Source organism: Calonectris borealis, chromosome 3 (assembly GCF_964195595.1).
Source record: "Calonectris borealis chromosome 3, bCalBor7.hap1.2, whole genome shotgun sequence".
Lineage (NCBI taxonomy): Eukaryota > Metazoa > Chordata > Aves > Procellariiformes > Procellariidae > Calonectris > Calonectris borealis.
The window spans coordinates 123269938-123296294 of NC_134314.1; the positions used below are offsets into that span (position 1 = coordinate 123269938).

General features: G+C 41.0%; 1 protein-coding gene across 1 annotated transcript in view; it reads right to left on the reverse strand.

Annotated features, from left to right (window-relative positions):
* PLCB1 (phospholipase C beta 1) overlaps positions 1 to 26357 on the reverse strand; it is a 405965-nt gene that overhangs the window by 131792 nt on the left and 247816 nt on the right. The window contains exons 5-9 of the mRNA XM_075147729.1: positions 23074 to 23153; positions 19196 to 19249; positions 18755 to 18830; positions 12928 to 13028; positions 11364 to 11530 (exon numbers count right to left, since the gene is read on the reverse strand). Coding sequence (XP_075003830.1) covers positions 11364 to 11530; positions 12928 to 13028; positions 18755 to 18830; positions 19196 to 19249; positions 23074 to 23153 — 478 coding nt within the window. The remainder of the gene's footprint in view (positions 1 to 11363; positions 11531 to 12927; positions 13029 to 18754; positions 18831 to 19195; positions 19250 to 23073; positions 23154 to 26357) is intronic.

The following is a 26357-nucleotide window of genomic DNA, read 5'->3' on the forward strand; positions in this document are numbered from 1 at the left end:
TAGAGCAAGATTCATTGCTCTATCCTTGAATATTGTAATAGGACACAGGGAAATCTGAATATAAACAGAGAATAGTAACTCCTATGCAGTATCAGAAGTAAACGCTTACTGAATGACAAGCAGTCAGTGAAGGAAAACATGGGAAAGTAAACATGTTGTGCTTAAGCAGCATACATAAGAGAGCTTGCTCAGTATCAGTTAATCCATGTGGAAATACCACATGCCCAAGGACACTGAGATCCAGAATATTTTGCAGCGTAAGGATCCTCAACCAAGTAAAGCAGAATTCAGTATGTTTGAATCAGAAATGCTTCTCATTCTAATGAAGCTATCATATCCATTTTATCATCTGTACAAGTGCACAGAGAAAACATTAGATAAATTTTTTGATTTTTTTTTTGCAAGAAAATGTTTGCAAACGGAAAACCACTTTTCTGAATGGGTTTCAGAAGAGGTACTGCAGCTCAAGACACTTAGTTCACTTTAGGGAGGAAATATTTCCTATAAGCTTCTAGGCAAGCTATGCCAAATAGCAAACCTCATATTTTTATGATGAAGAGCATTTTCAATCAGAACGAAAACTTTGGGAGCATTCCAAGGACACTGCCATCTCAAAAGGGAAAGGAAGATGGAGTGTCACCTGAGAAGAAACAAAAATTTCCAAACCTCACTTGTGTCTGTTAGCATGAGCCATCCATTTTAACGAGATCTTAAAGTCACTGTGCAATGTTGAGCATGCTATTTATTTATTTTTATTTATATAATTTAATCTTTTTTTTTAGAAGTCACAGGTTTTTTCAGCCCGTTTCAAACACCCGAGAAAGAAGGGCTCTAACCCACAGGGGCTACAGCCTACGAAATTTATGTATTTTTCTCTAGTAGTGCTAGAAAACAGTAAAACACACACATAGGCAGGGAGGATTTTAGACACTCAAGATTTTCCCTTCCTCAAAATTTAAATGTTGGAAACATTTATTTTAATTGATATTGATAATCTAAATCTCCACAGCAGCTTTAAAAACCTCTGCTGTAACAAAGCGTGGCCACAGTTCAGAGATTCTGGTAAGCAGAGCTTTTGTGTTAAGGAGCACAAACCTGTTATACTGTAAAACAGTGTTTTATTAATTACAAATAGTGTGTGTGTATATATATATATATATATATAGTATATGCCTATAATAGCTAACAAACACCCAAGTATCCAGCATCTTGAATCAAGCACGTCAGTGTTACAGTTCACATTTAACCAGATCCCTATATGTAGTATCAAGCAGTTTCTTCCTGGTTATCATTCTCTCTTTTCAGCCACAAATAGCTCTTTCTTTAAACCAAAACAGTTTTTAAAACATTAGCAGACATATATGTACATATCTGAATATTTGGTAATTTTTAAGGAGTGGGGGAAAATCCCATTCTGGTGTACGTAGGCAAGCAATCTCTCCTAAGTCTCAAGACTAAAGCATGGTGATCAGCATCATCTCCAAGTTGGACTGTGAAGAAATGCTACATCTAAAGTTAGCTAGAAAACCACATGGGACTGCAGCTTATTCCTTGGCAGGCATTTACTTTTCTGCTTTTTTCTTTTTTGTTCCCTGTCCAAATTCAATTTTGCTTAAAAGTGCTGGCCTGATTTGTGCAGTCTTTACATTTAGCAAGTCTCAGCTACCGTCTTCCAGGTTCTTGTCCAAGAGTAGGGCCTTGGCTATTAAAAACCCCAATGAATCTACATCTTGATGATTTCAGCTGACATTGCAAGATAATGCAGAGCAACACAGCGATGTAAAAGACGTTCTTGCAGTGTCAGGGAACAGTCCTCCAGACCCACTTTCCCCACCATAACTATTGTCTACTTGCAAACATACCTGCTGCTCTGGACTTCAGTTGAGGTCTGGAGCATGATCCAGGAGAAGGAGGTGCTAAGCGCCCCAGCAGCTTGGCAGGTCTCATTCATTACACCAGAACAAGTGAAGCAATGGCAAACACAGTGAGCTACACCCAAGTCTCTCAGCAGACATCTTAAGCTTGGTATTTCTGAACACTTTGAGCCCAAATTGCAACCACCTACAAAAATTACTGTGGACAGAAAGTCTGTGAGATCACAGGGTTTTACAGACACAAGCCCGTTCTCTAGCTGCTCTTGACTTTTCAGCACAGATGTAATGACAGGATACGAGAAGGCAGATAGTTTAGATCCAATTAAATCTATAAAAACACTACAAAATCACCTTCATACTAGTTCCTAGCTAGCAGTGGAATGAGCACTTTATGACATAGCAGATTTCTAAGACAGGCAGACAACTAGATAAGTGGAAAGATTTTAAATCAGACAGCTAAAAATACCATTAATCCCAGCAATACTACAGTTATTTCTGACAGACTTGAAAGAGGGCCGCTACTGGAATATGTCACTGTCTTCCCAAACCTCCGAAAAACACGCTCTGTAGAATGCCTCGGAGTGATCCTGGGAGTTGTAATAATGTTAAATGTTGGCTTACTTCCAATCGCTAAGCTGCATTAAAAGACATCTAAAAATACATACTTTTTTTCTGTTAAGCGATACTTCTCTACATAAGCTATTAATGCACTTGCCAAAAAGACTGTTCTGCAGGATAATGGGAAGAGATAAGAGTAGGGTGTGAGCATGCTATAGGTGGGAAAAAACCTAGGAAAAGCCTTCATCGCGGCTAATATTTTTACTTCCAGAAACATCTCCAGTTGAAGAAGAGATTAATATTAAAGAGAAGTGGAAAAGAATAAAGGCATGGCTCTGCAAAGACAGTTCAAATAAACTAAAAAGGAGGGACTTCAGACCCTTTAAAGGGACTTCCTTGTCTGTTCTTTAAACTTGGTTCTGCAGCTGCAGGCACTGCATTCGACAATCCCTTTCATAAACAAACCGAGCTCTACCTTAATAACAATTGCTTTTTTTGCCTTCTTGACTACCTCTGGTAGGCTGTGCCAGAACCATATTGTTAGGAAACTTCTCTTAATTTCCAGCCTAAATTTATTCAAGGCCACTTGATACCTCTGTGTTCTTCTGCCAACATTGTCCTTTAGCTTACCACTTCTTTCTGCCTCCCCAACGTTTAACCCTGATGTATTTATAGGCAACAATCATATTCCAGCTAAAGGATACTGTTAGAGTAGATGATTACATCTACATGACATTGTAAGGGAAACTTCCTCATACGGTCGTTGTATTATAGTAGCGCACATACTCCAACTATGTTAACAGCCCTGTTATGACAGATACCGTACATACCAAAAGACTCGCACATCATTGCTAGCTCCTCAAGGCAGAGACTGACTGTTTATTTAGTTGAGTTGACCAAAGGATGAGGCAAAAAACAAAACGGCGCATGAAGGGGGATGGCCAAATGTCAACGAGTTCGTTTGTGGCAGAGCCAGGAAAACCGCACTCTTCTGCCACCAGTTCTAGATCTCACCCACTGGATCACAGCAGCCTTCACTCCCTTTGTCCTCGTGGGCCCTTTGGAGCTGCAAAGCACTACATTTGTAGCAGTCACAATGAAGAGGCAAACGCCACAGTGTTTATTCAAAGTTTATCTACATTTGTTTCCTTCAGCACTTGAGTCCATGCTGCTTTATGTTTTCAGAAGTAAACTTTATCTGATATTCATCTTCAAACAATAAATCCTGCTGCTAAAATTGAATACCTCCCTGTGTTCCATAAAAGAGGCAGCAAAACAGCAACAAGCACAAAGAAGCTGTTTTACTTTTAGAGTAAGTTTTCTAGTTATGGGCTCTGATAGTCTGAGGCTGAGTCAAACACAATACAGGCAGGCAGCAGCAGCAAAGGGTGTCTCCGTAACCCCTGAAATACAGTACTGATGTAACACTCCCTTTACTTACCTCTGAGCAAAAGCTCCAGCTGAAGGGAATGATGCAGCCCCTACGTATACTCCAAAACCTCTACTCATGTTTGCTTCATGGTCCTGTCACCCCAGGTCCTTTCACCCATTTTCAATGTTAGGATGTAGGCTTTAAGTCTGCCTGCAGGGTTTGAGGCTGGGGTCCATCAGGTGGTCTAGCAGGTTTCCAGGACATGGGACAAGAGTCACTGGTATGGTCAGCTTCCATATTAGTTAGCGCAGGTCTGTTCTGACTGCTGAACTTACATTGTCACGATTAGTTTATGCTCTGCAGATATGAATTCCACAATAGGTCTGTCTATTTTACATTCGGGACAGCTTCACTGATATCAGTGGAGTTATTCCTGGTACCAGATACCAGTTCCAAAATGCATTTCTGCAAAGCTCATGCTTCTTTCAAAGTATTATTATTATACACAGAAGATTAGGAAAGTTGCCCTCCCTGGAACCCTAAACATATTTTTGATATTTTTGTTAATTCTCATGCCAACAGCAAAAACATGGGTCTCAGATCCAAGCTTGTTCCTATACTTTTAAACCGCAAAGAATAAAAGGTAAAAACTTTTGCTTTTTTACTAAGCCAGATACTACTGTGTCTTTGCTCACTGTTGCAAAATCCATTATTACTAGTCCACATCACTGTTTTGTTTTGTTATCAAGTTGTTACAGTTAAGTTAGAAAGATGAAGCACTTTACCTGTAAAACAGATGCAAAAAATCCTCATAATTGAGGATTTCCATTCTAAAAGATTTTTACAACTTTTAGTCTTTTACTTGAGATGCAATCTTCCAAACTACTGTGAGATCTGAAATGAATTTTACAGCTTAACTAGTAACTAAAAACCAAGCAACTAAAAAGAAAATACAATGCATTATAGAAACATATTTTGGAAATTCATTTTGACAACTATAGTTTCCATTAACTTATTTATGGTGATGCATTATTCACACTAACATTTGTTGCATATATATATTTTAAAATAATAAAAAAATGGCAAGCTACCTAACTTGGCACTTGTTGCTGACAGCATGGGATAGGCTACAACTTTTCTGTGGCTTATACATTTTAGAGAGTAATAAGTTGTCACTGGGATCTATTGTTTTGTCATCATTTGAGAATGAGAAACAATGCTGAGAGCTCTTCTCTTGTACAACTGGAATGCTGGAAAGCACTGAAAATCCCAAAGTTAATGGTTTTTTTGGTAAGTATTCTTAATTTCCAACGTTACAGTTAGGAGGCTGAAGGATTTCAACCATTTTGTAACACTTCCTACAAATATTTCAGTGCCAGAAAACCCCACCATTTCACTGCTTACAGATGGTTTATACATCAGAGTTTATGCTTTAAATATTTTGAAGTACGTCTTAAAAGTGTAGCCACCGTTGCACGGTACTTGTTTTTGCCATTAAAATCTGTTGCCTAGGAAATGACCCCCTTCTGCCATCGAAAGACTCCAATGTGTAATTATTATTAAGCAGTAACTAAAAGGTAAATTTAATGTGGTGGGATGCAAATGTTTAAAATATATTGATGGTTAAGGAAGGAAAAACACAATTGTGCTGAAGTGAATACTGCCTGGTGTTAAGACTGCCATGTGAAAAACACATGTAGTAAATGCTGTATAAAATTAAATTTATCTTAATCTAATGTTAATTGCTTAATTTACTTTAAGAAAAACCCAGCACAACAACTATCAATAAATGTGCACTAGCAAAACAGAATTAATACTGGAATTCAAAGAGAGTCATGGAACCAGCTCCCCTACAATCCTTCTAAATACATGTCTAACTAAAAGTGACATACAGTATTTCCGAATAGGTAAATTGAGAAAATCTGGAGAAGGAAACACCGTGAAATATAAGAGGAAAGCTCTTTTCTCCTGTGCAGATCTTTAAAATTAAATAGGCAGTGATATTATTTAAACAAATGCCTACTTAAGAGAAACAAATTAACATCTTTGTGCCATTACTTATCTCAAACATGCCGTCTAGTAAGTACAATCTGGTGTACAGATCCATTGGCCAGGAAAATCTCCAAAGTACTTCCAGACTCTATTTTTAAAGCTCACACTACTACAATGTCTCTCAATAAAAACCACTCTAAAAATAATGGCTAATAATAACCTAACCCTTGTCTTGCTCCCACCAATGAGGACGGTGGGAAGCATATATTTTATTGCTATAGCGCAATTCGAGCTTTTTCACATCTCCTTTCCCTAGCAGGCCTTGGATTCGTGTTCTTCATTGCTAGTCTGGTACATGGGTATAGCTCTTCTTGCACGCTTAGAGTCTTTAAGAGACACAGGATGCCCCTAGAGCCAAGACTGTTACTCAGTGGTTTTCAAAACACTTACTGGTTTCAGAAGGAAAGGTTTAAATTGAGACAATGGGATTTGAGGTCTCAAAGGTCTGGGGTCCTTTTGAACTTAGAAACTTTTAGAAATGAATTGCATCATTAAGTCAGGAAGACCAGCATATCTTTGCAGAATTTGCACTGAATTTATATAGTAAATTTCACATAGTTCTAGAAACTAGGACTGTCATTCCCGGGAGCCTGGACGCCGTAAGCAGAGACACCTGAAACTCAGCATCAATGTCCTATCTCCCATCCATAACGTAACAAGATCCTGAACAACTTACTTTTATACAAGCCTTCTTAGAAATAAAAGCAAATAAGGAAATTCCCAATCAACTACCTGGCAACCGATTTATTAATACACATCCCATTATCAACCTGGTAACTTGAAAGGGAATACATTTTAGCAGTTATGCCAGCCACCCAATGCAAATGCTTTACAGCCTGAAAATACCAAACTACGAGATGCTACTCAACCAGCCCGAACAGTCCCCCAGCATGGTTTTGCTGACAGCGAGAGACTGCTCAGCAGTACCAGGTACTTCCTTCTGCTTCTGCCTGATAAGAAAACATGCTATACATAGCACATTAATCTCCTTCACTGTATGACACAAAGCATTAATCACAACAGCTTGCTTCAACCACAATAAAATACTACTCCAGAGGCTTAACCTATGTAGATGTCAAGACCATGTATCTGCTGATGTTGCAAAAGCTCAATCGCATCCCAGCAATACAATACCTAGAAATATGTTAGCGACAAACAGGAACACGGGCAGCCTTTTTACTCAAAACTGTGCAGCCTAAGGCCCTTACCCAGTAAGCACATTGGTATTTGATTTTGCCAGGCACCTGAAGAGCCATGTTGAAAAAGTTTAAAATACTATGTATGGTTCTTGCTTATTGTGTTCAAAATACTGGAATTTAGTGCAACAAGTACAGCAAAAGGGCTATAAGGGCAATCAGAGGAATGGAAAATTCTGAGATGTCAAAAGCATTTGACTAGTGCTGTGAAAGTTTAGAAATTCGTGTAATTAGCTATGAGAGAAGAATAATTAAGTTAAAAGAGAGTATTGTTGTACAGTGGATGTGCACAGATCATGAATACGGTTAGATGGGAAATCAGAAGAAGATATAATCATCAGAAGAGTGAAGGTCCAGGACTGTCCAAACAGGTAGTGGGAGCAAGGAGTCAGGCTGCTGTACAATGGCACATGGTTTCTATTTCATGAATTTGGATTTCAGCTTTCAAGGAAAAAATCTCTAATTCTACTTAAAAGAACTTTTCAATGCATAAAATTTTATTTGGTATAAAATTTCACTTCAACAACGTTGGAAAATAGGTAATCATGAGAATTGAGCTTCAAAAGAGAATTAATATGATGTTCAAGGAAATGGAGCATAAGAGATTTTTATATAACTATCCTCTCTTCCAACAGCACCCATAAAGTTAAGCATATGCTTAAGTGATTTACTACATCGAGGCCAGAACATTCTGCATGTTGCAAACATGAAATCTTACTCCCACAGCATAAATGCTTTTACTCCTTGTGAATTGCAAGTATTCGGTTTAAGTTTGCATCTTGATGTGTGCTACTGCAAAAAGGAATTTAAAAAAAAAATATTTTGTCTAACTTTGTGAAAGATGATTAGAAATGTAGGCCTTGTGGCCTACTTGAAAAATAAGGATATTTGCCACTACCTTTATCTCAGGCTTTTGTAAAAGTCCTTTTCTCTGGCAGTTTAAACAAGGACTATGCAGGCTTTAAAGTTCGAATGAAACAGAAGAGCTTGGCTTGTTCCACGAGGATGCTGAAGATGAATCCCTTTAGTTCAGTGGGACACCTGAACATCAGATACATTGTTTAATACAGAAATACTACAGAAACAAATATGAAAGTGGACAGACCTTCACCATTTATGTGCATGTTTGTCCCTACCCTCTCTGCAATCTGATGTTATAATAATGAAAGAAGATAATGAACGGAGCCGGTCAGAGAGGCAGCTTATGGAAACAAAACAATATACCTGTGTGCAGGCATGTGCATACAAACACACACACACTGAGCAGCTGCAAATGTTCAAACTCTAGAACAACCTGAGGAAAGTGATTTACCTGGCATGAAGGCTGGCGATTTATATCACCTAGTTCTTGCAAACAAGCCTTTAAAGTCTCTACCGCCGCAATGTACTTCAAATTACTCATTACTCACAAGAAGCAGTTAATCACAACTTTTAAATTTCTTTATGGTATTTTCTTCTGTTCTGGACCTGTATCTGTGATTTACTTCAAAGGAGTAACTTCTCATTGCCAAGAAAGAACAAATACATATACCATGTTGTCAGATCTTCTGGCTTGCTTCTTGAACCAAAACTCTGCGAAACTGCTCCAGAAGTCCAATTATTTAATAGCATTGCTCTGGTACAACAGCGATGAAGTCATCCTTAGCCCACCTGTAATACCATTTCCCATCCTGCTGTTTATCATGTAATTCCCTCACATCATTACCTCTGCCTCATGTGCCTTGTTACACTACTCCTCTCTTCCCTACGCTGCTCTTCTGTTTTTTGGTGTACCCCATTAATCCTGAGGAGTTGTTTAGTTGGGACCTTTTCTAGCTTTTGAAACATAGGAGCATAAAGGAGCATGCGGACAACAACCCTAAGCCCATCTCTCTTCACAGAGCTGCTGGGTCCCGTTTTCTTTGAGAACTCTGCTGGATGAAGGCTTCTGCTACCTTCTTACCTATTTTAGCTGCTGGTCTGGGTGCCCCAAAGTTTCCACCTGCTCTTACTATTTTAACTGACAGCACTGGGGCCATTCCAAACATTCTACTTCCATCCCTATTCTTCGTGACTTTGGCCCTGGCAAATAAGGGGACATAAGCAATGCCACCACAAGAAATTTAGCAGAATATCTGAGCAGCAGAGGTGGGAAGTTAAGGCCAACAAGTTCATGGGTGTACAACAGTGGACCACTGTGGTTTGAACATCCACAGGTCTACTGAAAATAACATCTCTGCTCAGTGGCCCGAGTGAGTACAGTTTCAGTGGCAGGGAAAGTGTCACTGAAGTGTGTCACTTCGGTCTGCCAGCCCTGCAATTCAGCCTATGTCCTTTCCGACAGCAGAAAGCCTGAGTGACAATCCCTTTTACCAAACGCCATATTAAAAGGTTACATCATTATTTTGAATACGCACTGTTATATTTTGGTGACATTTTACAGACACACAGCATTTGTTTGCAATTATTCTATGAGCGTAGGATTGAGCGCACACCTACGCTTCATTTAATATCCAATGAATTGCATTCCCAACTCGGAGCAGATGTACAGAAAATATCGTGTCCCCATGTCATTCCTCATTAGCCCAGTCCTGAAATTTTAACGCAGGAAGCTCGGGATTTGCACTGGAGCATGGTTAGCAGCATGTGCCAGTTGCTGCAGCTCAGCTGCCGGACAGGGTGCTATGTAAGAGGTGGTGTCTGCAGCACAGAGGTGGCCCGCAGGCTGTACCACCTCTGTCAGAGTTTGCTGGACCTCAGTGCACAAGTTTGAAAAGAAAAAAAACCCCACGCAAAAGGAATTAATTCTCCACGCCCTGCCTTTCCCTTCTTAAACTCAACATTTTCTCTGAGAACTGATTCTGTAAGAGCCATATAAAATCATACCCAGGAAGAGAAGGCACCTATGGAAAAGCAAGTGCCCGCAGCAAATGTGTGCACCGACGTAAATTAGGGTAAGCTGAAGGTGTCCTACAAACACTACCTGGAAGGTGCCAGCAAACACCATCACAGCACCCTTCTTTCTGAGGTTTGTTTCATGCTTCCTCCTTATGGCTAGTCAGAATGTAATTTCATTTTGACTTTAGTGTTCTGCTAGCACACCTCCTTCTAATAAATCCTTTATTTGGTTTATAAGAAATGCCAATATTTGGGTAATAAGAATGATCTTTTAGGTACCAGACTTTCCTGTCACTGATGTGAAATAAGGTAAGCACAGAGCAATATTCTAATATTTGCAAGGATGAGAGAGGAGGTCACAACGTGTTTTCATCTACTCATGCTAGTATTCTCACTGACATCAAAAGACAGTTTGCGTAAGCGTGACAAAGAAGCAGGATTTAACCCTCCATCAAAACCTCTGGAAACACTAAATTTGATTGGACTGTGAAAATAAGAAGCCTTATGAGAAAAATCGCAAGTGTTTTGCCTTGAGACAACATTGATCGTGGCATCGAGAGCCACAGGTTCTTCAGGAAGGCATCTAGGTCATCAGAAGGCTTCCAGGGAGAGGGGTGGGAGTGCCTTCAGTTAACCTCTAGACTTTTGGGAAAGATGTCTTTTTGTTTCCTCTGGATCTAAAATCTCTGGACCAAAACAGGTTTTTTGTATCAGATCTGTTTTCCAGGATATTCCCATGCCCCTAAAATTTCTAAGGTATAGACACATTAAAAGCTAGGGCAATCATTAGGATATGTGGATTGGAATAAAACAGGATGCAGACACAAATTCAATGCTATTTTAAGACTTGTAGTGGCAGCAAAAATGTGCAGAGATTTGAGCAGGAGTTCTCTTGTTGGTTTTGGCAAAATGCCCAGTTAAGCCGTGACAACTCTGAAGATTTTCAAAAGGGAATTTTCTATGATTATAGCACGAAACACACTCAGCTACTCACACATCTTACTTTGTGTACCACTTTTTCAGAAAGCAGAGGGCTGGACTTATTACTATTATTAAATGACAGAATTATCGTCATCTTCGTTTCAATGCCACTGATTGTTTCTTTAAATTTTACATTTCAGATGCCGGTAAACAGTCATTGTGATAGTAAGGTTTCTGCTGAAGTTTGCATACCAGAGCAACTGTTCTAAACTATCAATTACACATACTGAAAACTAAATACTGAAACCAGCTCCACCCTTCCTAAATTGATCCCAACCAAACACATTTAAAAATGAACCACACGATGTCTCACAGGCTTGTACGATCCAAAAGCAGACAGTTGGAAACGCAATTTGATTCTGAACCAAATTTTGCTTTTGCATGCACTGAGGATAATTGAGTCATTGTTTCAAATCAGAAACCGAGTACAGCGAGAATATAAAAACCACTGACCTTTCTTTGCGAGATTACTGTTGGGTTCGTACTTCTCAATCAGTTGTTGAACTTGTTCTTGTTTTAACGGTGGATAAAGGATTTCATTTAATCGTGGATCACGTTGCTTAAAATTTATAAATTCCATCATCTGATCAACAGTAAGGTATGGTTTGCTCTTGGCACCACTAGAGAAAAATTAAAGCAACAGCAAAGCCGTTAAAATACATTTCCTTGAAATCTTGTTCAATGTTCTGTAACTTCCCAGGGAAACTGAAACAAGATCAAACTATCGTACAACAAAAATTTTGTCCCACTGTATCTCCAAACTAATTTACTTCACCAGCATATAATGGCAAACATTCTTCATCAAACATGTAGGAGTAAGATTTTTAAAAGCATTCATCGTTATTGACATCAATGGGAAGAGTTAGAGCAATGCTAAAAGCTTTTCATTCCTCTGAATTCCTGGCACTAAGCAATTTAAAAAAGTAAAAGAGAAAACGACGTGGAATTCAATCCTGAGCTTGCCACAAACACTCCGCTGGCACTCCTGGCCCAACTATTTGGTTTTAGTGCTGCGTAACAGCAGCCCTGACTTCATTATTTCAGTATTTGCTTGGGGTTTTTTTTTTTTTTTAAATAAACCTGCTAAGAAATGCTAGGCCCTCTGCAAAGCAAGTGAAAAGATGCCTATTTAGAGAGGTAGTAAAAGGAGCAGAGTTTGGGTACAATTTGTACCCAGATGGAGATCCAGGAAGCCTTCAAGCCAGGCGATGTGCTTAGGGTTGTCTACAGCCCTCGGGACTGGCCTACTTCTACTCTGCGAGAGAGTATGGAAAGTCTACCCCCGGGTTCAATGGGAGCAAACTAGGCCAAGGCTGCGTTCCTCTGAAACCTCAACCTTAGAGAAAATAAGCACAAAAGGAGTACGTGAGCACACCCATGTTGCAAAGATAACGTTCATTAATTGCTTTGGTGGTTTTGGGATGTATTTTGGAAATGACTTTGCTTTCATATTGCTTCATGTTCTGACTCCATTGATCAGGCTCTGCTGAAACTGGGTAGTACAACGACTTGCTGCAAGGGGTAGAAGCAACGTTATACAGCTTGTAACTGAATGTATGCAATCAGTTGTAGCTGGCTGCTAATTTAATTTCACGGTGTGAATTCATGATGCACGAATCCTAAGTTACTGCATTTTTTGCAACTCCTAATTAAGCTTTTGGGGGTGATTATACATATTCTCATGCCTACTGCATGCTGTTACTGCTTATTACTCTCCTTCCTTTACTTTCATAGAAGGCTAAACTATCTTAATTCATACAGAAAAACAAGACCCGGCAGTTCTGCTCCTCTAGGAACAAATTACTTTAAAATTCTGGCCATTAGAACTGGAGGCAAAAGCCTGGGAGGGAAGGAATCCTTGATCCGAGGTTAAATAACAGCCCTGCTTGTCATTGAAATCTGTTCTTGGCAATTGCTGCATGGTGCTGTAGTCTAAATAACCTACTTTGCCTTCCCTAGCCCAGAAAATCAGTGAAGGGTAAAAAAAAAAAAAAAAAAAAGCCACGTCTTTTCTTACAACTCAGAAAAGATGTGGTCGATCTCAGGCCGAGGGCAGAGGTTGTTTAAGAACACCCTGTACACGTCCGGCGTGAAGTCATCTTGAGGGATTGAATCATTCTGCAAAACGAGAAAAAAGAGTGAAAGAACGATACAGCACTTTTATGTGCTCTTTGTAAACAGATCACTCACTACTGCACTTCTTTTGATTTCCTTCCTGCAACCTAGAGGAGCCCAGATTTTGCAGAATAACAAACTCCCCCGAATAATAGAGCAGCTTAAAGAGCACATCTTTAAAAAACCATACAAATACATCCATTATCTTAGTTTCCATAAGGCAAAGTTATCTCTTTCTCTGAGCACCTGTGAAGAAGAAAGAAAGGACATCTCCCCATCTAACCCCGTTATCTATAGCATAAATAGGTACATCAACCCTGATGAAGCCTCTGAGCTCAATCCCAGCGGGGCGGCTGACCAGGGGTGCTGAGCCCGCATGCTTCAGCGAGCAAAATGGCAGCGTTACAGAGGATGAGCACGTTACTCGTCTTTCCAAAGCTTTCAAAGAACCGGGGAACGAACCGGGTCATTGAGTCATTATTAATACTCTTGTTCTCTGACAGCAGCAGCAATGTTTCCTTTTCCTTCCTGAAGATACATGTTCAAGATACCGCAATTCTGGGCAAGACTCACGCAGTGTAGCTTTTCCATATGTCTTTGTCCTAAACACTCAGTGTAATGCATTTGGCAATCAGATTTCTTTTACAGAAATTGATAAAAATGCTCTCCTATAGAAGAGATACCAACATTTTTTTCTTACATTTTCTAAAATTTAGAACAAGTTACATTTCAACCTGCTTCTAAATGACACGTTCATCATCCCCATTATACCTGCTGACTCTTCTGTGAAAAAATATAATTACTGTTTTTAACTGGAGGGAATTACTGGACTGGATAAGGAAAAGAGTCCTTTGCGTGAAGCTCGAGGGCCCTCCTCCCACTTGCACGTGCTGCCTTCAAGCTCCAGAGTTTTTGCAGAAGACAGCAAGGACTGCTTCTGTAGTGGAGCTGGGAAGAAATGAGGACCCCAAGGAAGGTGCAAAGCTTTTTTCAGCACAGAACAGTAACTGTGTGTTCACTGGCTTCTGCCTTTGCATCAGTGCACAGAGAAAGGAAAATGGCACGGAAGCTTGTATTTTGTGGAGAGGAAACCTTATAAAAGAACAAGAAAAAGGTAAACACAAAAAAAGCGAAATGCAAATACTGAAAATCTAAGTTTTGAGTTTCCTCCACGCAAGCTAACTTTATCAAAAGCTATGACATGTAGCCTCCGGGAGCAGCACGGGCCCACGTGACGCCTCTCCATGGCTTCAAAATAATGCCTGAATCTGATGAACTGGAGGAAGAAAATTGTAACGTGAACACAAAGCCATTTGCTTTTAAACGCCGTTGAACCTGGTCGTCTCAGAAGCGAGCTGCTGGTAGAGGAAATCATCGCTTTTATTTATTCCGCCTGTTTAACGCCGTTGCCAAGGGAACCGGAAGCATTGATTCAAGCCTTTGTTAGATGGAAGGAAACTTTTCCATATTTTTCCCGCTTTACGTTAAAATAAATAAATAAATAAATGCCACGGGCGTCACTTTCTCTCTCCTTTCATCTATGAAACCCGCAGAATCCCGAGAGGGTTTTGTACCGTGGCCATCGCGCAGTGTTTCTGTCCACAAGCGTGGACTGAACCAGACCCAGCTCACACTCGGACCAAGCTGGGCCGTTTCCCTGCTCCACCTGGGTATCCATCTCCAGGCTTCAACGGTCCGAGGTCACCAGCCCTCACACCCTGGTGCCTTCCTTTTTTTGGCAGACTGTGCGAGCGGCTGCAGGGTGAACTGGTTCAAAACTTACCCGGCCAAAACAAACCCTGTGCACTTTACTGTGGGATCAGCTCGCTGAGCCAGGTAACTCGCCAACAGCCCAACTGCTAAATCCAGGGCAAGGGTGGATGGAGGAGTTTGTAACCTGAAGCTGCAGGATGGAGATAGCTCCCTTCAGCGACAGCTGTCGGCGACACAGAAGCACGTGTGAAACTGCACCTACTATACTTCGATAAATTTGCGCTGCGGTGCTTTCGGTTGAGAGTAGGACTGTTGATACTCGTGTTTTCCTAAAGGGCAGGATTCATAAAGCTTGTTATAGCCGGCACCCCGCTCTCCTCTGTTTCCTGTCCCTATAATCCCTATTCAGCAGCCTACTGCTCCTCAGCCAGCACTTCTCCTAAGGGCATTTTAGATGTTGATTCTGTAATTAACACAAAATTACAGTCTCCCATTGACCTAATATATTTTTGCCTTTACAGGGGATTTGAAGGTACTCAATGCTGAACAAAATGTGGGTTTTTTTCTGATAACCCAAGATCCAGGCTTTTATTTGCCACTTGGTTCCAATTAGGAAATATACCTGTTTCCCAACACATACTACAAAGAGGATAACAAATACAGGTCTTCAGGCATAAGTACGGAACCTTTTAATAATTATTTCCTACCGGTAACGTAATCGGTGGCTACAAAACACAGAGATCTAGATGGGAGATGAAAGCCTTGCTGCAAGCATTTGCCACCCCAGGCACAACCTCAGACAACTGTATTTGGATTCCAAAAGCCTGCCTGCCGAAAGGGATTAAAATACACTGCCCCTTTCCTCAGCCTGGTCTGAGCCATCCACATTTCGGTGGAACCACCCACACACCTTATGCGCTACTCTCTTTTTTGAGACCAATGAATAAATGACAAACTTTCTGTACCACGTGAGAGCATCCCTCATATCCAGCTTTGCTGAATACTGGCACTCAATTTTATTGTGTGATTAAGACTCTCTACTAATTTCAAGCACTGTTGATTTATGATTTGTCTGGTAACCTGCCTGCTTCTATAACATCTGTATCCAGTCTGTTATATATTCAGCAGCACAACAGCTAATTCAGGTTATTTGCACAGACAGGACTCAATAGCTGGTTGTTTTGTTTTAAGTTAACAGTTAAGCTCACTGGTGCTTCACTGTGAACCTCTACGTTAACTGGAAGGCAGAAACCAGTCCTCACAGCCAAACAGGTGACTAAAATAAAGCTCTTCAAATTCTATTTAAGGCACCTTTGACTAAAACCAAACCAAACAAAAATACCCAACAATAACAAAAAGCACCCCCCTTCCCCAAAAGTAGCAAAGATTTTTAAAAAAAAAAAAAAATCATAGGGGAATCAGATGCCAAACTCAAAAGCTCACTGGCATATTTTAAAACTTCATTTCAACATTTATACAAACATTCCTCTGCTTTCAGAGCTGCTGGATGACGAATGCTGCCAAAAATCAGATCACACCCACTAGGGTTTGGTCTTGCAAGACTCTACACATGCCAGCTCCGACCCAGAAATACATAAATAAATAAATCCACGCTTTGAAAATGTGCTTGACTTGAGGTCCATGGGTCACCCCACTGCAGTCATGCTCAACTGCTTGGCCAAATCGGAGCTGGAGTGTTCAGCGCCCCAGACAATCCATCCCTTATTAAGATCCCTAAATATGAAATAAAGGGTTTATTTTCGGCACTTCGGAGGAGCCTCTCTGGTGCTATTCTTCTACAGCAGAACGAAGGCAATTATCCAGGCAATGAGAACTGGTCCTCCTCTTGCACTAAATGTGGTGCCTACACGTTGTCCCACGAGGTCTCCTGGCAAGCACACACACAGGGAATTTGCTGAAGAGTAGGGCTAGTGGATGCTGAAGTTTGTACTGTCACAGACAAGTCCACGCAGTGATACTGTCCCCCGGCAGCGTAGCTCAGGCTGCCCTATGCTAAGGTCACTGTGTAAGATACACGAGGGAGCGTCCCAAACTTGAAGCTATGAATCGGGAAGAGAGTGATAAATGCTGATTTGGCATCCTCTTACCCAGGACTGTGAATTTCATTTTGTGTTTTAGGGTCATCCACAGGTTCTGAGGTGCAGCAAAACATCATGTGAAACTCATGGCCAACAAGCCCCGTATCTTCCTAAGCGATGAGAAGTATGTTTTTTCTATGAAACTTGGAGAGAAGACCCATAGATGGACCTTCATGAGGCATGAATAAAAAACACCCAAAAAGCCTAAGCTGTTAATGTCCACGAGAGACTTTCATGAATTCTCTGAATAATTTGGTGTGGTTTTACTGAGGAAGATTCTCTGTTATTCATGTCTTGCACGCTGCTGGGAGTCCGGTGTTCTTCAAGGCTTTACAAGAACACTTTGTCCTGTAGTACAATGGGGCAGAAAAGCTGGAAGTTGGAGTTAAGAATTTTACTTGTTCAAATAAACAGGAACACAAAGGAAAAGAGCTGTAGTTGAAGAACTGATTTTCTTCTACACCATTACCTCTTTGAGATTCAGAGCTTCATGCTTCTTAAGCACTTCACTTCTAAAACATTTCTTTCAAAGATGATCAATACAGTTTTCTTTGTTGCATGAAGCATATTCCTCTTTTGTCCCAACCAAAGAAAGGCTCTACTTTATACTATGAATAATTTTCCAGGTGGTATCCCAGCAACAAGTATCCAGCAAAGTGTATGTAAAATTGACTGTACTTAAATAAACAGCAGAAAAAGGTTGCAGTTGCTTTCAAGGACTCCAGCGATGTTTAGATTTTTTTTTCAGAGATACGTAATAAAGAGAAGTAATAAATCAATCGATTTAAAAAGCAATGCTTCAATGATTTTTTGTACATCTTGTCTTGTTTGCTAAAATTAAATAAAACCCCATCTTTACAATTATTCTTTCCATGTTGCTAACCTCACAACCTTACTTTAGATAAGATTACTATAATCTTTTATATCTACTTTACAGACATTCCTTGGAATTTTATGGAATTAAGCTCCCAAACCTATGAAGGAAGGTCTCATTGGTAAGGGGTATCAGGGGTTTGGCTTGTGAAGAGTTTGCACCATTGCTCTTCTGGAGCTGTAGGAATTGGCTGTACTAAGAAACCATTGGGGAAGCAAAGGTTGAGTGAACATCACAGCACAGTTTTCTCCAAGAGTGAGGGATTAGCAGGCTCTCCTCTGCTGCAGACTAGTTCTGCCCCAGCTCTTGGACCTCCAAATGTAGGAATTATCTTGCAAGAAGCTTCCTGGAGGAGAAGCTCCACCTTTGAGGAAAGACTAAGGACATCTTCACTCCAGCGTTAACTAGAATTCCCTGCTCGAGCTCATTCCTCTTGAAAAAAGGCTTTTTGAGGGTGAGGTACCATCCTGCAAATGCTCCAGGTTGAGGAGAGCTCCTGGATTAGCAGCATACAATGGCTGCACCCCTGCAGCATTAACAGCTTTCACACCATAGCATTTCAACATTTACTCCACGCACCTTTTAGATAAGCTACAGTGAGTTTAAATTGTCACTGAACTCAAGCTATAGATTTTTTTTTTCGTGAGAAGGAAACAGATTACAGCATTAGCTACACCTCGAGCTAAGACTGCTCTGAACTCACGCCTTGAAAACTGTGCAACAGCCACCGATTCTTAAAATACTCTCACAGGATTTCTCCAGGACAGGTCACGCAACCCCCTGCCCTTTCCTTTAATCCATCTGCACTTCTTCCAGCAACTCCTGGTCCCTACACAATTTCAAACCAAAGGTACTCAGATTTGCAGATGGGTATCAGGAACTTCTGTGTGGGAAAGACAGACCTGCTGCTGAGGACCTATCCAGAAGCAAAGCCAGCACAGCATGATCAGCCTCGAACAAATTGTCCTCAACTCAATAGAGAGTAAACATCGCCGAATACAAGCAACACTTTGTAAGGGCCAGGAACAAATTCAGATGCTTACCCTGGAAGATGGAAGATTACAAGCTTCTAGCGCGGTCTCCACTCGTTTTCTGTCAGCGGAAAACAAGCGGTATATGCTGCAAAATGAAGACAAACCAGAGCAAATTGGCTTACAGACATGCCTTGATGGCCCACGTGGCTTAAAGACTGAATATCACTTCCCAGTCTATCGCATCTTTAGCTATTTATTTCCATTTGGCTGGCTGCTCGGTAAGACAAGCGAGTTTAATGGTGCCCACAATGAGTTTAACTCTACCCCACACAAGTCCCTTATTACAGCGGATAGTTATTTGAAAAAGTCATTACTGCTCTCTTCATGTTACCCCAGCGATATGCAATTTGAATATATTTATCCTCACAACATGCCTCTGACATCTCAAACATATATTCACACTAAAAAGTCAGAGGAGGCTATGCGGTAAGGAAAGGGAACAGAACTTACTTCTTCAGAGGAATGCGCCCTTCTGGAGTCACCTGCAGCTTAAGTTTTGTGTAACTGTGGAGAGAAAAGCATCCCGTTTTATTTTTACAGCATTTTCAAGTACCTCTCCACCAACTTTATAGCTCAATGCCATTGTTCTGATCACGTGGCAAGTTCCACTCGTCTCTTTTGCCCAATATGAAAACCTGTTGGGATACTGTAAATCAGTAAGTACCTTCTCCATCAACAGTAATGCACCTGTAGTGTCAAATACTGTCCGTCTTGCAACAGGACACTGCAAATACCATTAATGCACAAATTTATCATCCCCCCCAGCTCCTTCTCACCCAGGCTGCCTGCCGGTCCATCAGCAGACTGAATTGTGGCACACAGGCTACACAACTTGACTGGAAAGGTGGCTGTACTCCTCCTCTTCCAGGGGCTGAAACCATCCCTGGATGTGGCACACCAACAGCCCTGCCTCCCTAAGCCCTCCCCATCACCCATCTATGAAGGTATCTCCGTTTGACCCTAAATCTTCTTACTCCTCAGCTGGAAGGAAGTCAAGTCGCTGGCAAATGAAATGTCTCTGCACCAGCAAGAGTATCAGTATACTCAGCAGCCCTGGGCAAGCCCAAGACATTTCCAGTGTGAAGCAATACAAAAATTACACGCTGAAACCATCTACAGGCAGGCAAGTATCCAGCTTTTGAACCAAGTATTTAGAGCATCTCAGTATCTCAGGACCTGTGACTTCTCTTGCGTGCTCATTAAAGCAGCAGGATGAGGAGGTATCTTCCTCTGTCCCAATCTTTCAACATGCTGATTCAAAGCCTACTGAAACAGGAGTCATCCAGTAGCTTTAATGAGAAGCAGGCAGGCCTATAGCTGCTTTCTGATGATCTCCCGGTATGCGAGGACAACTGGTTACCAGCATAATGTCTACCAGCAGCAGCCTGCAAAGAGCACGACTTTTTGAGTGCTTCATCTCTTCCACTCGAATATAATTAAAACTATAAATGAGTTTTGCGGTAATATGATCTGGTGAAAAATGTGGCAACACTTAAGTATTTCAGAGGATTATTTCATTTATCTATTTTTTTAACTTTTTCACTTTACCCACTGGCCTACCAAAAGAAAAAGAAACTGCATGGTTCTAATCAACTTGCCTTTTCTTCCCAACCGAAAATGCCATTAGCAACCGCTTCAAAAACAAAGTACGTGCTAATATCCCTAACTAGGATAGGAACATTTTCACAAATCCTTGTCTCATACGCATCTTCTGGAAACTGAAATCTCTTGTGCTACTGTGTCACCAAACAAAAATATTATCCCCTTTCCCCCCATCTCCCAGCACCGAGCTAGATTTAAAAAATAAAAATTTTTAAAAAATCACAGAGGTTAGTAAAAAAAGGTTTCTTTTATTTTGCCTTCTATTTTTTGAAACTTTTGAGTACATTCTAGTCACTTTAATGTTTTCCTCTACAGCCAAGAAAGCTAGAAATAAGAGAAAATGGGGAAGGGGGGGAAGAGATTCTGAACTTCAGTTAAAGCAAACTAAAAATGTGTGTCTGAAGAACAGTCAACGCCCACCAGTACCTGCCACCTTTTTTCCTCTCAAATTCTTTGTTACACGTGAGATACTATTTTTCCCCCTGCAGCCATTATCCATCCATCTAAGAAAACCAAGCATGTTATTCCTGTTAAAAAGCTTGCTAGGAGATAGTCCCCATCGGTAGCAGCTGAATGGACAAATGGACAAGTTTGTCCAAGAAGGATAAACTTTGGACATAATGCCGACCCAAGGTTTCCATAGTAGAGTCGCCCTTTGCTCATTACTGCACTGGTCAGTATTTCAGTGCTCATGTGCTCCACCATCCATTTTTGCACCCCAACACAAAAAGACACTGCATGGTTACAACAAAAGAACCAGCACTTTATAACCAAAATGGCAGTTTTTATCAACCACCCCTCTGCCCAAATTAACCCTATTTTTCTCCTCTGACCAAACCACAGGAGAGCTGCTCAAGCTGTTTATTATTGCACTTCCAACGCTGCAAGGGACTGAATGCCGCAAAGAAACAAACCTTTTAAATTCTGCTCTAATGCAATTTGCTTTCCTATTTCAACAGAAGGGTTCTGATAGGACTGCAACCGACCCTTTGCTTAGTACAGTAATTATAATGGGGAAATATTTTTAATCTTCAAAGTAAAAGATTTCTTAAGTGACTCCGATTTGGCATCTGTGCAGAGGACTTTGGAAACCCTACAGTTCCCAAGTGATTTATTAATTAGTAGAAAAAGAAAAAAACACAGGAATGCCATGCTTGCCTGCTACTGAACCTACGCAATGTGTCCAGTGACTTCATCTTTAATTAATATTGCTTGAACAACCACAGAAAAATGGCTCCAAATAAGACTGCTCTACTCTACTGTCTGATAACACGTTCCTCCTTTCCATCCGGTATGAAAACGCCCATTAGGTAGAGCCACAACGCTCCCCGTTACAGACCTGTCAGCAAAGTCTGCTGGCCACCTGGGGATTTGAGTGGAGGGGGCATGGAAACAGTAATATCAAATCTCTCCCGTAACTCATCTACAACCTATGGAGCAGAAGGAAGTCACCTCTGCTCTTGCTCTCACACCTGGGTCTGCTCAGGTTAGCAGTGTTTTCTCCACTGTCAACATGCGAAGCGAGAAGGAAAAGTTAAATGTTTCCATCCATTTGGGATTTTGTTTGCCTAATATATCATTGCTGTCCCAACACAGCATTATCAGACACAAAGCTGTAGTTCCTGCAACGTCCAACCTTCAAAGTTTCTTCAAGAATTTCTGTTGACTTCAGCTGCACCACAACGACCGCTATGAGAAGGAAACACCCACACAGACATACACCCTTCCCAGAACAGGCACCTATGAACATGTACATGGGATTAAAGTTAAGCAGTTGGGAACCTTCTGACTAAATATGGGTGCATCTAATGAAATTAGGCATGCACAGCCCTAGAAAGTCCAGGAAAAGGCTGGGTTAACTTGCTTCTTAGATGGAGGCAACTTCTAGGAACCTAAGCCCCGGCTTGGTATTTAGCTGGACTGAGCCTCTGTCGTGAGCAGAAATTAAAAGCTGCTTTGGGGGAGACACAAAGCTGAATTTAACCAGCCAACTCATAGGCTGGGAGGGTGTATCTTCTCTTTTAGAACCCCAAAAGGCCAGAAAGTACCCTGGTTCAGTACCATCACTATCTGGTAGGCTTTGCCATGCTGTTCTCAACGCTATGACTTACGCAAAACTCTCTCAGCACCTGCCCTTATCAGCCAGTTGAGAATTGCTAACCTCAGGTTTAGTTCTCTTTCCTTTCGGAGGTGTGTTTTTACACCCCAAACGGTCTCATAAACAGCTTTTCTACTTCGTTGAAAGCAACTCAGAATCTGCGCACCCTGCAAAGCAATCTAGATGAACGGATTCACAGCTTCCCTCTGAATCACGTGAGAACCAGAGAGGTTAGACAGAGGAAAATGGACTTGTTACATTTCTCATTTTTGAAAAAAAGGGAAAATAAACCAGAAGCAAGTCAGTCTCCAGAATATTCTTTCATTTTAAATGGAGAGCTTCAGACTACAGCTGAAGCTACTACTTTTGTATACAAGGGGAAGATGGCATTTAATTCTGGTGTTTTGCTATGACTTAGTAGTTTGCAGGAAGAACCCTAACAGGATTTTTGTTTCAATGACGTTTAGATAACAGGCTTTTTAAAACCATGAGAAAGACAGCCTGTGTTTACAAAAGTGACAACTCATCAAAGCAGAAACAATAGATGACAATGTGACTAACAAGAAAAGAGGAAAATGACGCAGAGAAAAGAGCAACACCCACAGCATTAAATAAGACGGTCACTTACGCTTTTTCCAGAAATGCATCCCTTGACATGTTCTGTGCCAACAAATTTGTTGCCAAACTGAACACTTCATCTGACCATTCCTATAGAGAGAAAATTTGATTAAATGAGGCTTCGTTTAGATGTTTACTTAGGCAGTGCAAAATATTTTTGAAAATTATATCGTTAGTAAAAAGTGCCTAATTAAAATCTGAACTTGATTTTCCCAATTACAGCTTCCTTCCTTGTCTGTGAGACCTGATTTTCTCATGCTGCAAGAAAATGAAGACTGTTACAAATATTTTTTTTTAAAGATAACTTATTCCACTGAATTGAAAAAAAAAAATCATATAGATGAATGTCTGATGCAAAACACATTCAAGTTCCTGGAAGATGTGCAATAAATGCCTCAGAAAAATACATTTTCTTGTGTTGGACACTGTTCTGGTTGACACACTAAGGATTAAAAAAGGAACCTCTGTACCACCGTTCTTACAAAATGAAGCTGAAACGGGCTTAAATCCCTTTGAAGACAGACAGACCCAACAGGGCGGGATACAGACCATACCATAGCAAGTCTCTTGCTTCCATGTCCCCTCTTGCAAGAGCTCGTGAGAGCCTCCATATCACTCTCTCTACAGATCATGAACTAATTCAGAAAACAAATATCACACTTTATCTTTTATGGTGGATACCAAATTAAGAACTGTAAGTACTGACTCTATCTAAGATCTTACTAGTCAACATAAGAAACACGATTAAAAAAACCAAACCAGCAGAAATATATAGGAATAAATCTAAATTATTCTGATATACAAGGAAGAAGATGCAACTCTAAATAGAAAAGCTCCTCCTCCCCCTACCATACATCCTTAATCTGCGGTCCTACCCCTTGCTAAACTGTTTTTCCCTCTTGCTACCCTGACATAGGGAAGAAATGTCCTCCAGCTGCTCACGGGACACCTCCCTTCTCTGCCTGCAGGCACTGCTCTTCCCATGGCGCTCTCCCACTTCCCCTCTCTTTATTTTCCTGACTTATTTTTCTCATTTCTATGCGTGCTGCTGAAGTCCTTCCCTTAGGTCTCCGTCCCTTCCCAGGTTCCCAGCAAGGCTGATCCATGATTATAATCTGAAATTTAGATTCTCGCTGCTCATACTGTCACTCTCCTCGCTTGCAGATCTCTCCTAAAGCTCTTCATCAACAACTTCAGTGCATTTTTCCTTCCTAACTTGGTGCTTATTCACAATCTCTAATTGCAATCCTTTTTAATCACAACTGCAGTTTTGGATAGGCTTTGTTTCACCCCTTTAAAAAAGAAAGGAATGAAAATAAACAATGCCTTTGCAAACAATGTGGGTGGTTTTTTTTTTTATTTGATGAAGTTTTCTGAGTTTTATTTGAAACTAAAGTTGAGTTTCCTTTCATATCAGTCCAGATCCAAAATTCCCATCACCACACACCCTCTCAGGCTCTTTGGAGGTATTCCCTCTCCCTGGTTCTTCTTTCTCTTGAGGAAAAATACAAAAAAAAGGTGATTTCGTTGTGACAAAAATCGATAATGATGAAAAGTATCATTGACTTCTAATGAAACAAATGTTGCTACGTCACTTTGGAGCTTATGAACTTGTTTTACCCAAAAAGCCTCAAGCTTCCGCGTGACTAGGTGATCAATTTGAGAGGTTTGGAAGTTATAATTTTTTATATTTTTTTTTTAATGGGCTAAGATCTGTTCCCTAAAGATCTTGTTCCTGAAACCGGTCTCATACGGTTGCTCCCAACAAGGAAGAGAGAAGGCTACCTACATGCCTGCTGTTACAAGGGCCTTCGATATCCTTCAGCTACCAGATCCTTAAGTCCACCCCGTTTACAACCTCACCCCTAAGCAGCTGAGACAACACACCTCCCCCTCCCCGTGACTGGTATTTCTGGCAGAGAAACCGTCCTCCCTCAGCCACAGACTTCTTGTTCTGGAGGTAAACCACTCTTGCGGAGATATTCCTCCCCTCCACCTCTCATGACTGCTTCCACCTTTTTTTTTCCTTTACTTCTTTTTCCTTCTTAGGTCTTATTTGAAAAAAGCAGGGGTGTGAGAAAGAACGAGAGCAGGAGTCGGGTTCGTTAACACCACCACTGCTTTGCTGTGACTCTTGGAACAGAAAGCGTATTAAGTGCAGCATCTTTTTTTCTTCTTGGCAACTCATTTTTCCAGGCTCAAAATAGGCTTATCTTGTAAACGCTGCTTTTTCAGGCACTAATAATAGCAGTTAAAACTTCTCCCTGTACCACCAACGGCTGCAAAGATTAATGGCAACACAAAATGTTATTTAGAAATTGAAAATACATTGGCTTTTACCACTTCTTGATAGACTTTGTTTTGATCTCACTGATTCTGCTGGGCTTAAAACTGAAGTATTTTGTAGAAAACAGAAGTAGGGCACTTCAGGAGTATCCCACACCCCAGCTCTTCCTTTTCTTTGTCCAAGACTTGTTGACAGGAATGTAAGGGGAACTCAGTTATTATGTGCCTGTCACGAGCATTATTTATATAAACAGTCTTGCCATGTTCCTCTGCTAGCTTTTCCTGGCTCTTCAGGCGATCACATCGCTCTTGCCAAATAGAAATTCTAAGGGCTACCTGCCGGCTGAGCCATTTCTAATGATACAGGTGCCAAGTCAACAAGTCACAAACAATACTTGCTCATTGCCTCTCCCATTTTAGGGTCTTCATTCCAGCCACCACAGAGCCGCAGTCAAAAAACCAAGATCAGAAAATATGCCAAGGATCACGTCATCTTTCCAGTCGCTGGTCTGAACCCTCAGCGGGAGGGGAAACAACAGCCCTGAAGAAATAAAGGAGATGCTTTGGACTGACTTTGACGGGCTTGCATCAAGCTGTGAGCCAAGATGCGTCTCGCTGCTTTAGCTACCAAATGGCTCCGTTTCCTTGGTTTTGCTGCATGGTACAGAGTAAAGCCCATACTCTAACTCCGTGCACGATGCACTCTGCAGCCGTCTTTACCAGCCACAGCGATTCCAGAAGGCAGCGCTCGGTGAGAGCGCTCCGCAGGGTAGAAAGCTGTTATGTGTAGAAAGAAAACAGCCTACTGCGGGAAGGTTAAAACAGCCTCTGAATCACCATGGTGGCTGCAGACTCCTGTACAGATGTAATACAAAAGGAAAATATAAATCTGGGTATTTTGAAATAGGACTGTATTAGTGCCAACAAACTGTTCGCAGACTGGAAGCCTCTGATCCCGTTTGGTAGCGGAAGAGCCCAGCCCTCCAACATTCAACTCCAAGCAAGTCA